At 35.3% G+C, this 17,712-nt stretch overlaps 1 protein-coding gene across 2 annotated transcripts in view; it reads right to left on the bottom strand.

The window, feature by feature from the left end:
- Positions 1–221: 221 nt before the first annotated feature.
- The window catches only part of LOC124629910, a 103,314-nt gene continuing 85,823 nt past the window's right edge, over positions 222–17,712 (bottom strand). For both annotated transcript variants that reach the window (XM_047163572.1, XM_047163573.1), the window contains exons 3-6: positions 9,822–10,036; positions 5,830–5,965; positions 4,253–4,512; positions 222–3,620 (exon numbers count right to left, since the gene is read on the bottom strand). In XM_047163572.1, coding sequence (XP_047019528.1) covers positions 3,393–3,620; positions 4,253–4,512; positions 5,830–5,965; positions 9,822–10,036 — 839 coding nt within the window. In that variant the 3' untranslated portion in view covers positions 222–3,392. The remainder of the gene's footprint in view (positions 3,621–4,252; positions 4,513–5,829; positions 5,966–9,821; positions 10,037–17,712) is intronic.

Here is a 17,712-nt window from a genome sequence, read left to right as displayed (position 1 = left end):
TGGGGCAATAACTTTTTAATTAGCTGCTAATTTTATAATTATTTGAATACAAAACACAAATCTAATAAGCAGAAATATTCTTCACCTGTCTCACATAAAAACTTTATATAACACAAACCCTGTAATATACCTAATTGGGTACTTCAACGTATTGTCTAAAGTTTCTAATTTACTTCAGCAACGCTTCCCTCGCAATTCGTAGTAAGGAAACAAAAATAGCATTATTAGGTCACATGATTTATTTATATTCAATTCTTTGAGCTACACGGTATATCCATTATGTACAAACTCGTATTTATACGCTATAAATATTTAATAACAATTAGCAACAATAACTGCGTACTGCGTAGTTCACAAAATTATACATATACCTAATAGTAATTATATTACATGTAGATTATATAGGTAGTCACATGCTGGCTAAAACTGCTCGGACTTGTTACATGAATATCGGAAATTCCATATAATACTTGTTATTGGTACGGAACCCCAAGCCGACACACGCTAATAAATTGACAATATACATTGTACGCCACATTTAATTTCGTAATTAATGTATAATGGCCGTTTTCGATGTTAATTTTACACTTTACGATAACATGGTCTTACAGACAGTTTTATGCATCTGAAAACCCGGTAATGACGATATTAAATGTTATATTCCACATAAATTGTGTACATAGACTTGTATATTGTAGCTACATGATATAAACAGAGCATCCTTGATTCATTGCTGTAGACTAGGCCGAAATACTTTTGCGAAACCACGTTTAATGAATGAGAATGAGTTAGATGAATGAAAGCTTTCAAAATTCGGGGTTTAACAGGTAAGGACGAGTAAAATGCGGTGAAATAAGGTTTCTGGCAGAGTCGGCCATTTTCTTTGCATCTCCATTATTTACATTAATTGATATGCTTTGAATATACGTGGGGAGTTTTCTCTAGTTGAGGAAAACACGTCTATTATTTAAGGGAAATGAAGCCTACCATCTTTTACATAAGTAGAACAAAACGATTTTCTTCTGAATTGAATTTTTATTTTAACGATATTTGTATAGATATAAATCTCACCTTCTCTCTTCTTTATTATTTTCCTTTTTTCTTATACACGTAAACCTGTACATTTAATGATAAATTTAACTTGATAATACATGTTGAAATGATCATCATACTTATATTTTTATAGCAGTTATACATCAAAGCTACGGCGATTAAAGTTTCTTTACATAAAAACAACAGTCACTCCAGCAACACTTAATTTGTATACGGTGACTAGGTAAAATATAAATTGACCAAATTCTAGAAATTGATGCGACAAATCGCTCCGATATTTTTTTAATATTTATTTATTGATCTAATGTTAGAGAAATGTGGCGCATCAACTTTTAAAACAAGTCTTTACCTAAATATAAATATCATTATTTTACAAAATATATACATTCTAATCATATATCTCTTATAAATGTTCTAATAATATTGAACAATTAAAAGTAGGGCTATATACTTATTCAAAATAATATGTAGGCAAAGTATAACCACACTGAGACCGTTTCAAAAATAAATAACAGTTATCTGTGCAAAAACACAATTTTATATTTTGGGCCTATTAACTGTACACCTACCTGATTAATTTTAAATACAGTTACATGCCAAATTATTGGAATATTTGAAAATTAAAACATGAAACGTGGTAAAGTAAGCTTATTGAACACTTTACTGTGCGATGTTGTACATAATTATCTCTATAAACTGTAAGGATTATTTCGATTCAAGAGCTTTTTGACAAGTTCTGAAAATAAGAACTAAGTAGCTATTATTCGTAAGTAAAACTTTAAAGTGACGAGGGATTTAGAAAAAACGATAGCTCAAAGAGCCAGGAGTCTCGACAGAAACTATAAAAGTATACTAGAATCGCTTCTTTTCGCCACAAAAGTGTTGTGGGTGAGTTTGTCTTTCCCAGTGTTCTTGGGTAGAAGCAAGTTTTCCTCGTAGCTACTATATTGTATTGGCCGATATCGCGAGTTGGAAACTTCAGCGTCCTAGCTCGAAGGAACATTGCACCAATCACTTGGGAGACATTTCATGCGTTTATTCAGTACAGAGTCATAAAAGAATAGATTTGTGAGTAAATATATTTAAATTAATCCAAAAAAGATGTTATTTTCAAAGAAATAGACAGAAGAAATATGCATTCTATAATAAAATATAGGTCCATAATTTCATATAACTTCACAATTAAATAAAGGACACGAGCTTACTAAACTGGATTAAACTGGATATGAGTAGACACTAGACCAATGATTTACCTCCCGGTCTAGAGGTGTACACAGAATCAGATAATTGAGAGAAATCAGCACAGAATGAGATGTATTAGCACGAGGAACACATCAAACAATTTGATACGTTTGATGTTATAAATAACTTTATACAAGCAAATCGCACGGCGCAGTGTCGAAATAAAACGCTGTTTGGCGTTTAACGCAATGCGTTCCGATTCACGATGGATGTCACCTTCATGCCATAAACTAGTCGTGCGTCAGGGGCACTCGATGATTGCTGCGATTTACGCAAAAAGGTTACAACTCTGTTTTATGTACCTAACGTGAATTGTGCTGTTGACCAAAAGATTTTTTTTCGCGTAAGCGCTTATCGAAGGTTTCTGGGATAGGAATTTTATTTTAGAAGGTAGTCTCATAGTTTCAGTTTTTTTTTTCTATTATGTCTCGTGATAGGATTACGGCTGTAAGAGCAGACGGCTTATAGATTGAATCTCGTGTAGTCGCCAAGAAACAGTTTTAGGCCCCTGGTTTTTATTAATAATAAAATCATATGGCCTTATTTAGATAGTATTATTCATGGTACACATAATAAATGCATGACTACACAACGTTAATTGGCTCAATTATTGTGATATGTTAATATTATAAAACGATATACCTACCTAATTATAATTATTTACAATCAAATAAAATGGTTTATCACCTTATATTGGAATGACGACTTGTAAAACTTGCGCTTGTTTGCAGTTTTTAAATATATTAATTACATAAAATGGTAGACTGTTAATGTAAAACATTTAAACGCTCTAACTTTGGTTACCGAAATCATCTTTGGAGAAAGCATGAGGTGTCAACTAAAATACTGATTGTCATGTAGAATGATGGCACACATTTCATCACGAAACAGAATTTTTCAATCGTTCTATAAAATAAGTAAATCTATAAGTTTATTACTTACATTAGTCAGACATGCAAAATTGGATACATTCGTATAAGCCTAAGTCACGTAGTCGTATTGAATCAAGCATTTTATTTTAAAAGTTTTAGCACATTTCATCACTTTATTTAGCTACCAAACTTTTCACTAATTGTTTTGTTTCCTGTATATAGTTTTTACGAGCGCAATTTGTTTTGCGTCACTTGTATTAGTGCACTAAGCAGGAGTAGATAGGGTGCGAGGGTGATGGCGGGCGCTGAACTGCCCGGTTTGCCCGCAGCTTGCACCCTGTCCGCTCTGGAACCTTCTGTGAGCTCCCTGGACCTGGAGTAGCCCTTCACCCTCTCGCCCTGCACGCTCTCCTCGTTACTCCGCCAGTAGACCGTCGCTATGGTTGCTAGACACTGAAACAATGACATGAATGTCAGTCATTTTTGTCATTATTTTCCTTGTAAATGAATGGCTACTACTTAAAAAAGAAACTTAGAAAAGCTCAGATTTTTTCCAGTATCTTGACAAATATAAAAAATAATAATCTTATTGTTCGACATTTTAGTTCGTAATGGGTCCTTATCTGCCATATTTTTCATAAATAAAAGCCTTAAAATAACTGGAATACTGAAACGCTACTTAATTTGAACTCAAGTGACTTTTCAGCAACGTCAAGTAGACTAGATTAGCCTGAAAATTTGTAAGTGAAAATATAATTACAAAAACTGTTTTTAATAGGCATAAAACCACTTTTTTGAGAATTATTCAGTACGCGGCTTAAAATATAAATTAACTTCTGAGACTAGTTAATTCTGTTACAAACCGAAGCGAGAACAGAGATACTTAGGTAGAATTTTCGACTGGCAATAAGATGATAATGGGTCTAAAAATATAGAGAATTGGGCCGAAGATAAGGAGATGGAGAAAAGCGGCAGCTTATAAAGTAACTGTCCTTATTCTAAATTGTCGTCTCGTAGGGAAGCGATCTAAACATCGATTTGAAACCATTTATATGTACTTAATAAAAAGATGTGGTCACACTAACCTTAAGTTTTAAGTCTCCTTTCCTAAAATGCTTGGGCTTGACTTTAAAGTCGAGCGCTTGGCTGGTAGTCTCCAACCCATCTTCATGTTTCTCATGAGTTGGAGGCACCAGTGCGATAGAGGGCGCTGGCTCCCCGTTAATGTACCAGCTGAGTCTGGTCGCTGGTCGTGAACGACCTGAAGTGCAGTTCACTTGGACACGGTCCCCGATCTGGTATCGAAGACGGGAGCCCGTGATTGTGGGGCCGTGGTCGGGAAGAGCTGCATTGTAAAAGAGAGAATCGATAAATTATTCAAAGATTATCGATACATAAAGCAATATACCTCATTCGGTAAAAGAGTTAAGTTGATATTATAAATAATAGCTTTTGGCGTTAGATTTCGTATTAAGGTAATCAGAACATTAATTTACTAACAATACGTTTCTATAAATCATCTCAAACAAATGAAGATTACAAGACTATTTTATTACTAAAACCTCAAAATAAAGCGCTTGCTGAAATCTTGCGAAAATATATAATGTGCCAAAACTGAGAACAGATGATTGATTTTAGTTTGTACAAGCCTGATGGCAAAGTTTCGCCGGAATATGAAGTTCTACGCTTTACGAATAATAAACAAGTAAACACTACACCTAGAAAATACTCGTCACGCTTCGTTCTAAAATGTATCTCATGCAACAATTTATGTTCTAGATTTTGTAAAGGATAGCGCATAGAAAATGATTACGCTATTCATGAATTAGGAGACTGTTTAGTTGCTTGCAAATGTCTTTTTTTTTTTCGAATTTAGCCGTCATATTAAAACGTCTTTATTCTAGTGTCAACTCTAGTGATAAATACATTTTTAAAGTGACCACCAACTACATAAAAAGCATTAGTTCACTTTTGTAGGTCAAAGCTATCGAAAGGAATTTACAACTAATACATTACTTCTAACAGCTAACTTATTTAAACGAATGTACAAAAATGTCTAGTAGATGCGATTACTTAATTGTGTTGCAATTCCACCAAGAGGCAATAAACTAATGCCCTCCACTTCCATCTCCAAATTGAAATTCACATTCGGAGTAAACGTCATGATGTGCCACGTGAACACGAACTACAAGACTTCAACTAGACAGCCATTTTGTTTTTAACATTCCAAAATTGAATCTGGAACATCTGTATTCTTTTGTTTAAAGTGGTTTGTGTAAAACCCTTTTAGGTCATAGAGCATTGGAGCATTGAAGTGCACTGTTTGAATTCTATGTTCAATTACTTCAAAATATCAGTTAAGGATTTTTATGGCAATTGCAGATAAATTAGTTCGAGCTTACAAAGTTTCTCTTAGTATATACTTAAAGCTCAATCAAAATACATTACAAACCTCGTTATTTAAAAATTGTGCACAGTGTTAGATAATTCGTTATTTTCAGTCAGGTATGTTAACAAATCAACTATACCTACTACTATTTAGTAAGAAAGACCTTATGAAACGTAATCTCAACGAATGCAACTGATACAGTCATTTCGACTGTCACAGAAGAAGACTTGTATAAATATAGCCATAAACTTGTATAAACTGTTAAAATCTCACCAACAATGACCATATCTCCATGGTCGGACACTGTGGGGAAGAGTGGCCGTTCTCCCGACACCTCGCATCGGTACCGCCCTCCCGTCTCGAGGACTGCTGGGTACAGCGTCACATTTGCGCCGTTTGGACTTGATTTCTAAGACAAAAAGATGATGAATTAATAAATTAGTATAAGTTGTTTTTTCTTAATAAAATTCTTCAGATTAAAATTATACAGATTGGAGTAGTCTACGAAGAGCTGTAGCTATCAATACTGTATAGGTATTATGCCATAATTCTTGCATATTTTACATTCCGCAATTTGCAACTGAAATCCCAAAAAAAAAATCCGTCAGAAGTTGGAAAGACTAGATTATTTTTAATGAACTGAATTTTAGAACACAACCACGGTTTTCGATACAGACAGACCGGTTACCCAAAATAAGCCCTTTTAACGTTAACAAAAGACTGTTGTGGTTTTGCTAGACAAAAAATGGATTATAAACAAAACATAGTTAGGTATCTAGGTATGCAGATCCCACAAAGACATTTCAATCCGTATCGAGGTCGTATTGTAGACTGTATTCTGAAAATATTTTTCTAATCATTCTGTTCAAAGAGAAGATTCTAAGAACCTAGCATCTCTTAACTGGTAGACTTTATTTAATTTACAGAATAACAGAGCATTCATTGTTTCTAGAATTTTAATTAGAAATTCATAACTATTTAGACTTGCTGTGTTATGTAAATAGACAAGGTATTCTTTGTGCCACAGATAGCTTTGCGATTAGACCCGTCCAGGTGTTTCGTAGTTCGTATTGATAGCAGCCAGGTGGTAGAAAGCAAACGATGCTTTTATATGTTACGAAGCTCAGAAATGTGTTATTGTTTAAAAGCCGTTACATTTTATAGTACTCTGTATTTATTTACAAAGATTTTCAATTATTTTTATGTAAGTGATTTTAAAAGTACAGTACTGTCTGAAGCTACATTGATCTATGTACTAAAACTCCTTCCTTGTTTACGTTGTTAGATTAACAGCAGATTTGCTCTAAATGAATAAAAAATACAAGGGCAAATGCTTTCTTGACTTCATACTTAATTGAATAACTCAATTTAACTTAATTTAATTATGAAAACAAGGGAGAAAAATCTTATTACAAAAAAAATCTTAATCCAATCTGTGGAGTTTGTGGTTGACTCGTGTACGAAAGAAGAACCGTACGAAATAAGACTAAGCAACTTTTGTCAGTAGGTATCGGTAATTATGATGTTGTCAATAGACTTTCCTGCTGAGCCCCACTTCACTAACTTCTTATATTATTACATAGATTTTAATTGCTTCCAAAGTTCAAAGTAACCTTAGGCTATTTTCTCATCTAAATTATTTACCGTACGTAAAGCCCGCTATAAAATTTTCCAAGCTTCTGTTACAACACGCTGGGAATTTATTTTCTGCCTGTTTGTAAAACCGTCGGCAAACACCGCGGTCTTAGGATAATATCTGAACGATACTTCTACTGAAAGGATTTACAGGAATTCTGTGCAGTTATTAACCCTTGCAATAACTCCATTCTAACTTCTTTCTGTATTTCTCAGTGAGTTATAGAGTTCCGTAACACATAAAACAAGTGTATAATGTAGCAGCGGATACCTCGCCACATAAAAACTCACGTGAGTGTAACATTTATTTGGAGATATTGTTTTCATTACGTTTTGTTTGCTCGATAAATATAAAAAAGCAATAAAAATTTGTAAATGGCTTGTAGATCATAAGCGGCGGCAGCTAAATGAAAGAAAGTATAAATGAGTCCCACACGAGAGCGCGTGTGTTTACACCTGCGCCTCTTCACCGCGTAATATCCGGTCCAGTTTTATATTGTTTCCTCTCGGGGAGACCTAAGCAAACTCGACTCACGACCGGATTAATCCAATTATACGTATCTACTCTAAAAGTTCATCCGTATTATCTGAGTGGCCGCGGAATTTACACAACTGTTTGGAGGCAAACAAACCTATTGCGGGCTGCCTTCGAGAGATGGTTCAGTACTGAAATCTCCTGAAACTGTGTGCTTGTCGATGTCATGCGGTACATATTAAAAGTGTGACTTGAATATCGATTGCAAGTGGAACTTATTATGCCGGCGGGCGTCTCACTTACCGCTGTATCGCGAACGTCTATATTAATTTTTGTTTAAGTAAGTAATTTGTGACTCGTAAGTAATACTACTTAGTAAGATAAAGAAGATGGATCAAAATTGCCCCACGTCCTATAACAATGTGACGTATCTCAAAAAAAAGATAAAAATTTTAAAAAAAATATGGCATACTCTCTAATTTATTTTTTTCACACCTTCATACGAAAAAACTGCTTTAAAAATTGTTCAGGCGCTGTTATGAAAACGTCGTTCGTAGGACTATTAATGGACCATCTTATTAAATATGTTTTTTGTTTGATAGGGTATACCACACAGGTGGTCCCATAATCATCAGGTCAGGATCTGATGATGGAAACCCTGAGAAACCCAGGGCAACTTTTAAAAGTTGTAGGCATGCACAGGATAAAAACTTGACTATGAGGTGTATGTCTGGTAAAACTATGCAACAATGAAGGTTTGGAGCTGACCTAATGATGGAGACGAAAAAAGGTCGAGGGAACTCAACAACTGAATATGTAAACTACCTTGTGTTAGGGCTTATATTATTTGTATTGAATAGACCTTTGCAACAGTGAAGGTTTGGAGCTGACCTAATGATGGAGACCAGAGAAGGTCGAGGGAACTCGACAACTGAATATGTAAACTACTTCGTATTTGGTCTTTTATTATTCGTATTGATGAGAACTTTCTACAAATCCGGATAGTGACAACTATGCTTGTCACAGAAAAGCCAAAAAAAAAAAAACTTTTTACAATAAAATAAAACCGACTCCCAAAAACACTTAAAATCAAGATAAAACTATTCTTAGGTGCATCGGCCTAGAAGTCGCTGGGGACTTAGACACTGACTTCTAGGCCGATGCACCTAAGAATAGTATTTTTTTCGTTTTAGTAGAAGGTTCTCATCAATTCGAATAATATAAGCCCAAACACGAGGTAGTTTACCTACATATTCAGTTGTTGAGTTCCCTCGATCTTTTTTCGTCACCATCATCAGGTCAGTTCCAAACCTTCACTGTTGCATAGTGTTACCAGACATACACCTCATAGTCAAGTTTATATCCTGCGCATGCCTACAACTTTTAAAAGTTGCCCTGGGTTTCTCAGGGTTTCCATCATCAGATCCTGACCTGATGATTATGGGACCACCTGTGTGGTATACCCTATCAAACAAAAAAAATATTTAATAAGATGGTCCATTAATAGTCCTACGAACGACGTTTTCATAACAGCGCCTGAACAATTCTTAAAGCAGTTTTTTCGTATGAAGGTGTGAAAAAAATAAATTAGAGAGTATGCCATATTTTTTTTTAAATTTTTATCTTTTTTTTGAGATATGTCACATTGTTATAGGACGTGGGGCAATTTTGTATGGATTGTGATCCGTCTTCTAGAATTATATCGCCGTTTTAGTTGGTAGGTAGACCTAGTTTCTTTCAAGTTTGTGAGCATAGAGGTGCTTTCGTTTTAAAGCGATAGTCTTCTTCAGTAAATGCGATCTCTGTTCCTTTCATTTGAATCAGTTTTGAAAGCGCGACGGCATTGCATGACTACAGTTATTAGTCCCGGATTTCTATTGCGACTATTCGCCAAATTATAGTCGTAACACGTATAGGTATGCAGTGGATATTTTAGTATTTTGCCGTACTTTGAACTGAGGACAAATGCTTAACAATACTTTCGACTGCTCTAGGAATTCTAAGCTTTATGAGACCATAGTCTTTTCAAGCTACGTATTTAAACACGGATATGAACCCGTAGTGAATACAAACTGATCTCAAACGGTCTAGACCTGTGGACTGAACCAGCTTCTTCAGACAGTGTAACATAGGTTCTTAAATGTTCTGAACTGACCTCAACATCGACTCCAGGCAGTGGGAACTTCCTCCTGGGCTCGTGGTCGCGCGGCACGTGTCGGAAGAACTCCTTGCCGTCCTTGTACCACTTGACGGAGTAGAGCACGTCGGCCGGGCCCAGCGCCCAGCGGCACGACAGCGACGCGCGCGTGCCCAGCGCCACGTGCGCCGGCACGCGTAGCTCTAGCAGCTCCAAGCTTGTCACGCCGTATTCTGTAGAATAACCTAACTTTGTAAAACTGAAGGCATAAGCTCTGAATGCAACTTAAACAAATACATTCTCAATTGAAAGTGATGGCTTGATACAAAAACTGTTGTGCGCCGTGAGCGACAAATCATTGCGCCACAGGAAAATCTGTTAATCACGATCAATATCAATCGATCATTTAAAACGACATTCAATTTCAAAAGAAGGACGAGCTTTGTTGAAAACTGAAAGGCTGCAAAAATAAATGAACAACAACACATTTTTCAGGCCACACGGTCCGCAACCAAAGTGCTTACAAAACCTTTTTCAATAAAAGCTGCTCTACATATGCAAGTGTAACTATAAGTAGGTAGCTACAAGTATTTTTATTTGGCTGTAGGTAGCGTGTTATGAAGGCAAAAATCCATTAAACGCCACGTCAAATAATTTCCCATGTGACGCTCGCTCGCGGCCCGTAAAAGAGGCACTATTGCCCTCGCCCAACGGTGGATAATATTACTTTACGACCCGCGGGGCGAGCTCAAATGTAAGTAAATTGGTGAATAAAGACAACGAGCAAACAGTAACGGCACATGCCAATATTAGCACAACAATTTAGCTCGTCGACCGCGCCAGAACTGACAGCTAATAAAAATTCCGAACGATCGTTTTCCCAATGTCTTACGCTCATTTGAAATGATTTACTTTCGTCGATTCGTCACAGTCAACTGCCTAGCATGGAAATGTTGAAGGAAATATTTTTGAATTCCTTAGAATTACTTACTGAATATAAAGCCTGTTTTAGTATGGAGATGTTCGTATTTGTATACCTGCAGATTAAATACGTAGGTATAGCTGTGAAAGTTAATTGACACTGAACAAAGGCTGCAATGACCGTGCTTTGCGTTCTTAGATCAGAGCGTAGGTATTCGCAATCCATATACAATATTAGCTATGCTATTTACAGATGCTTCAATATCAAACATGTGCACAAGCTTCGTGGACGAAAACCTCAAGAATACTCTAAGGTTTTCGGCTGACTTTGAGTAACGGCGACTTTTACGTGCAGACATTTTATTAGGGTGACGTAATATTTGCGTTCACAAAAGAGCATGTTATCCGCACGTGATATTTAGTTATCTTAGGCACGCATTCAGAGGGCTAGAGCTCTCTAGTGAAGACGGAAATGGTGCTAAGTGTGGTGTCAGCAGACGGGCGGGGCAGGCGGCCGGAGATAGTGCACGAACCACTTTGTGTACTGTCGAGTACTCAGTACACCTCAGTTCAGGTAAGTTGTGGTTTGGTTTTGATCCAAAGATCAAAAGGCACTCGCAAACACACAAAGTAAACGTAGACATCATATTTTTAATGATGGTTGGCAGTTTGGCAGCGCAAGTATTTTTCGGTACCTACCGACAGAAAATTCGGAATGTTAAAATAATAACGGAGAGAGAAAAACAGTATAATGATGTTGATAGAAGAATCATTTAATTTTTTGATTGATTTTACAACGTCGCCACTGACGAAGTCATTATAAAGAGCCATCAATTCAGTTTTCCGTTTGTTATTGGTGAGTACCTACAATTTTTATATCAAGTACAGTCGAACGATGCATTGAAAAGCTTAAATTCGTCGTGTTCATGACTACAGATTTTCATTTCAGATAAGCTCTCGCCACAGTGGGGCTGAGTGTACATTATTTGAAGTAGGCATAGCAGAGCCCCTCTCTGGCCAGTCTAGCCGCTATCCAGAACAATTGAAGGCAATAGTACGCTTCAATAAATGTAACGATGTCCTCGCCTAGCTGCTGAGCAAATATCGAATTGAATAAGTATCGATGGATACTTCAGCTGGTTTTTGAATAATTGTGTTCGTTATTGTGTATTCTGGTTGGAACACAAATAAAAATGAAGCCAATTTCGTGAATAATGATCAGTTAGATGTAGTTAGACTTTAGTTTCGAATTCTATTGGCGCTGATCCTGTTGGTGAACTTCAACGGAACAGTTTTGTTAGTTGATACACCTGAAGAGACGGAGATATCGACAAACTAGAAGGTGACAAACTTATATAAATAATAATAAAGCAGACATTAAGGATTGGCCTAAATGTCTGCTTTACTATAAATGGAGCACTGTCAATAATATTGGGCTCTGCTTATTTAAATATGATATTATTCCGCCCTACAGTAAGATTCACTATTCTATAACCAGCACTTAAAACATTCGCCAATGTTGAGACTGTTTGCTAATAACACAAAAAGCTTTAGCCGCTTACAGTAATAACTTTTGTAATAGCACATGTCAAGTGTTTAATTAAATAATTAACAATTGCGTCATCGGTGAAGCACTTTAAGAGCATCGTTCAATGCTTCCCGGTCAATTACACCCGACTCGACATTTATTACTTTTTAATAACGCCTTACTTCAATACTGAAAAATAAATTGAATGAACTTCAATTAAAATGCCACTATAGAATCAAAGTTAATTAAGATATTTTGTACAAATAGTTTCACTTTCGACGTTGCGAGGCGGGTCGAATATCACTGTAGTATTTCGTCTCTTTTTCAGGCGAATATTTTATTCCCCGAAAGTTATAATGTCGTAAAAATGCTCCTTTATGCGTGTGTGAAATATAGCTCATTGAGGAGAATATCTTATGAGTTATTGTGTCGCATATTACATGCTTACTAAATGTGATGTTTGCGAAATTCACGACTATTTTTAAAATACTGTTGCTAATATTCAAAATTACACAAACATACATTAACTTAAAATAGGTGTAGACTAATGTATGTTGTCATTAATTACTTTGAAATGATTCAATTAGCCGTCCAAGTGTCATATAGTAAGCTTATGATCCTACTTTATATTATAAATGTGAAAGTTTGTGAGAATGTATGGATGTATGTTTGTTATTCAATCAAGCAAAAACGGCTGGACCGATTTGATTGAAATTTGGTATGTAGATCGCTGATACCATGGATTAACACATAGGCTACTTTTAATCAACACACCACGCGGGTGAAGCCGCTGGCGGAAGCTAGTCATTAATAAAAACTCGAGTGGGGAAACTACAATTCGCGGTAAATAAGCATTTTAATCACCTGAAACGTGCGATAGTAAAAACAAAGGACGTTATACCCTGAATACTAACAAGCAATCTTGGTATCAGGTGTAACAGTAATACTGAGCAGTCGAAGTAATGTATGGTTTCAATATGTGTTATCAAAAAAACGGCTCGCAAACGTCGACGGTTTGCATCTTTTATTATACGACGCTCGGTATCGAGGTAATACTTACGTGTTTTTTATTTTATTTTTCGTAGAACCTAAGGTAGGTTTCCTATATCTACCTAGTTCTCTTATAGAATTTTGTTTCTTTGTATAGGAGTTGATTATTTGATTACTTTAGTTTATTCAAAAATTACCTTTATTATACATCATTTAGGCACTTATGTAGCGTTCTTAAATGATTAGATAAACTTAATAAAATTACGTACTATCAACCACTAAACACATTAATACCTACCTACAAATGTTACAACATTATTTCAATGGACACGAAAATAAAAATTCAATTTCCTTTATGAAATATAATAACCTGAGGTACATTTGACTCGTGACTGCCCACCTGACATTTACGAGAGTGCCCAATAGACTTGTAGTACACCTTCAGTATTCCAACATGACGTATTTCGGAGTCACGCGATAATCCTACTCTAATGAATTGGCAGCTGTCATTAAAATTACGAACACAATCCTTACTAGAATATGTTGGATACTTCGTTTGTAAGGCTTTTATCACAATTTCATTCGTTAGGGATTATTTTCTTGTGAATTGGAACCAATTAAATGTATCTTATGTAGGTAGGTTAGGTAGACAATTTTAGTGAAATCGTTTTGATTGGTTATTCTTATTTCTTGATCGTCTGATGCAAATGAATATTAAAAAGTTGCAATTTTTACGTAGAAGAAAGCTTCTATTGTGGCACAATACTGGCCAACACTAATATTAATACTGTTTTTTTTTCCTAATGAATAATAATAATTTGTTTGTGTGACCAATTTCTGATATGGCTGAACTTGCCTGAAATAAATGACATTTTATTTATTTAATGTAGAAGTTCTATTTCTTCACCATAATAAGTGAGTCATCCTTAAAATCTTTTAGAACAAAGGCCTCATTTATTTGTTACTTAATACCCAAATTATTGGGTACACTATTCGAAAAGCGTCATGTCGTTAAGAATGTCTAAAGGTCCAATTTTAACTGAGTCAGTTCATTAAATATAATTTTACAATTCCTTTACAATCTAAGATTTAATTGTAATAGCGTGCCAGTCTTGACGAGCCATGACACTGGTGTAGTTTTAAATTTTAGAATGGCTGATTTTGACCCTTAGATAAATAACCCAAATTACATTAAAACGTAAGGGAAAATGCTCCTCTTGTAACAGCAGATCTTAATTAAGACTTATTAAACGATTGGTAATATAGTAATTACCAGATATTTTTGCATTTTTAGATTGTTAAGCTTGGATAAGAATCCATGTTTTAGCAGTATTTCAGTTTGTAGCTATGCAAATAAACTGTGTCATTGCGGTTATTTACGCTACTTTGTTTAAGAGTACTCGTGTTAATTAATAATAAATTCTTTGAAGTCAACAGAATAATCTTTGTTGCATTTTTCAACCGTCAGAACCATTATCATAATTATTTGCAAAACGAGACCCATAAAATACAAAACTGAGACATACATGCTGAACAGTTTGTAAAATACGCGTATCATTTGGTATAGGTATGCGTTCTTAAACAAAATTGTTACAAAAAGTTGCATTCAACGCTGTGGCATCTGGTTTGTGTCGAACACAAGTGGAGGTGGCATTGGAGCCGATATACTTCGCACATGTTCATGGGATTGAGTGCCTTTTAATCGCGACCCACTTCCATTGATTACCACTAGGCTAGGAGCACACAAACACGAATAACACGCACTTTTTTAGTTGGAATACATACTTTATCCCACTAAAGCTAAGCTGGTTCAAATATGTACTATGTTCATGAACGCATTCATAAAAGCTAAATTAACTAGTATGATACCTAATGACTTATATCAATTGACAAAAGTTGACAGTTGATAAGGTTGCGTATCGTAATAAAATGATTAATTACCAACAAATTACATTTGATCTAGAAGTCTAGACTCGAGACAGACTATGCTGTACGTAGCTACTTGTAAGTACCTACCAATTATAAGTAATATTTTTAGGTTCACAAAGAGTTCAAAAGCCAGGACATTTCAATTTTCGCTTTGTGCACCATTGCATGATAAGCCATGAGGCAAACGTTTATGTAACAATAAATTAAGCTTGTTTTCAAAGTTCAGTAGTTAATAGCCAAGTTGCCCGCTGTTTTCCTTCATGTACAACAAAATAAAAACGAAATAATTAGCGAAACTTTCTGTTTTTTAATCGTTTTAATACGAGTTCCTTCATAATGTTTTGTACTGTTTGGCGAACGTTTAAACATTTTAATATTAAACCACTTACCAAGTACGAAAAACATTAAGTGGGTACTATACGATCGCGGAGGGTTCTTAAGCAGCATTTTAAAATTCTAGCTTCCTATAACCTGGCCCATAACGATATACCTAGTAGTTGAAAGCGTTTGTTATTTTCCCTTGCTAATTTTATTGTAGCTCGTTCAAATTACCTGAGGCCGAAATAGATTCTATTAAACAAAAGCTCTTGTTCGTAACGATAAAATAATTAAGAGGTCTTGTAAATAATATGAAAAAGAAAGGTCTTTCTTTTCTGGAGTTTTACGTTGACTCAATTATGTTTTTGGGGAGTTTGGTGCTTTTGATTAGGTCGTATGTTGGGTTGTATGTGTAGGCACTTATCATAGTTTGGGCTATCGGGCAGGGTGAGTGCACTGTGGGGGAATTAGCTCAGTATTCGCCAGTATTCGCCGCTAAATATGGTAGGCCTTCACGGAATTGCGGTAATGACTACGCTTGTTGGAGCTGTTGTTCGCAATATGTTGCTAATCCAGCTCTTATTGAAGCACTGATTTGAGTGTTAGTTCCTATCTATGTAGTTTCTGATGAAACAGTATTTGTGCTTATTAATGAACCCAAGTGGTTGTGACTTTTTTATAGATATGAGATCATCGCTTTGGTTGGAGTCTGGAATGTAGCTCCCAGTGTTTTTATGAACGATTTGATTGTTAAAGCAATACTTGGGCACTAAGCGACATAATTAATTACAGTCAGTAATAAAATAACATGAATGTAATAATATTTTTTGTAAATACATGCAACCTGGTCCATAAAACTATGATGTAAGCAATGAATTCAGCAGTAAAGTGCAACTTTCATATTTTTCACTTCTAACTTTACGTTTTATGGATCTTTTAACAACATAAAAATTATAAACATGTCGCGAATATAAATAAAAAAAAAACATCAGAATGGTGAACATGAAACGCAAAAGTATTTTTTGCATTCGAAGTGTTCAATGAATATTCTATTTGTTTGAATTTTGATGCAAACTGAATGATAGTTCCAAAAAAATACCATACAAGAGACTATGGAGAAATACTATGGAGTTTTAAAATTGAATCAATAAATCTTTTCCTATGGAGTTGCCGATGGCCGTTTCAGAATATTTAAGAGTTGTTCGTTCGAATTGAAGCATTTGTTATTTTATTGGCAGTTGTCGAGTTTTCTTTGGCAGAGCACGACGATACTGTGACAGCTTATACGAGCCATTTGTGATAAAACTACACCACTTTTTTTTATTTCAAAAGCACTTTTTGTGGGATTTTTGACAATAGGAACGTAACTACAGAACTCATTGTGTGTGTCTATAGAATTCATATTGTATGCATTCATATTCATAATGTGATATGTTTTATGAAGTTCTGAAACCACATGAGCTAAGATATCACCCATTAATTAGAATGGAATTTCAATCACATTTATTCTAGAACAAGGATATTCTAGATACGCGGAAAAAAGCTAGATTTTTCCCCAATACAAAAGCATCAGGATTCCGTTCAGCTGAGGAACAAAGTAAATGGTCCTTGTATCAGTTACCTGATTGTTTTTGTTTACTCTCTAATTAAAAGCAGAACCTTCCAGTTTGTTTGTTTGTTTACACTTGTTTTGTGGGGTACATTTCACTCTAAACATAGCTGGTTTAAAAAATGTTGAAGAATTCCAATGAAAGTTACGCACGTGTAATCAGACATTATAACAAAGGTTAACAAAAGTTTTGCATTGGTTTATAATTGTAGTACTACTACTATGTCATCAATAACTGGCCTATCTAGAAATAACGAAAAACAAATCACCTCTCACTTCCATTAATAATTTAAAATTCATGCTTGGCTAGCCGCTAGTTTGACGCCAATATAACCGTCTTAAACAAACCTAAATACCAATGAAGGACTTCGAAAATGCATTCCATTACACACCCATTCACACCAAACAGTTAAGACAGAGTAAAGATGTGCTAGAAACTCGATTGAACCGTTGCTAGGCAACCGATGCAGAGTTCACACATAATGTAAACTGTACGTCAGTAGCAACGATCTCTGAGTAATTGCTAGTTGGTAATGTACGGACATACTTAGTATCTAACCTTCAACACAAACACTGCAGACTCGTTGTGAAATCAGCTAGCTATCAGTAGGGCT

Source organism: Helicoverpa zea, chromosome 4, assembly GCF_022581195.2.
Source record: "Helicoverpa zea isolate HzStark_Cry1AcR chromosome 4, ilHelZeax1.1, whole genome shotgun sequence".
NCBI lineage: Eukaryota > Metazoa > Arthropoda > Insecta > Lepidoptera > Noctuidae > Helicoverpa > Helicoverpa zea.
This window is presented reverse-complemented; position numbering and strand designations above follow the sequence as displayed.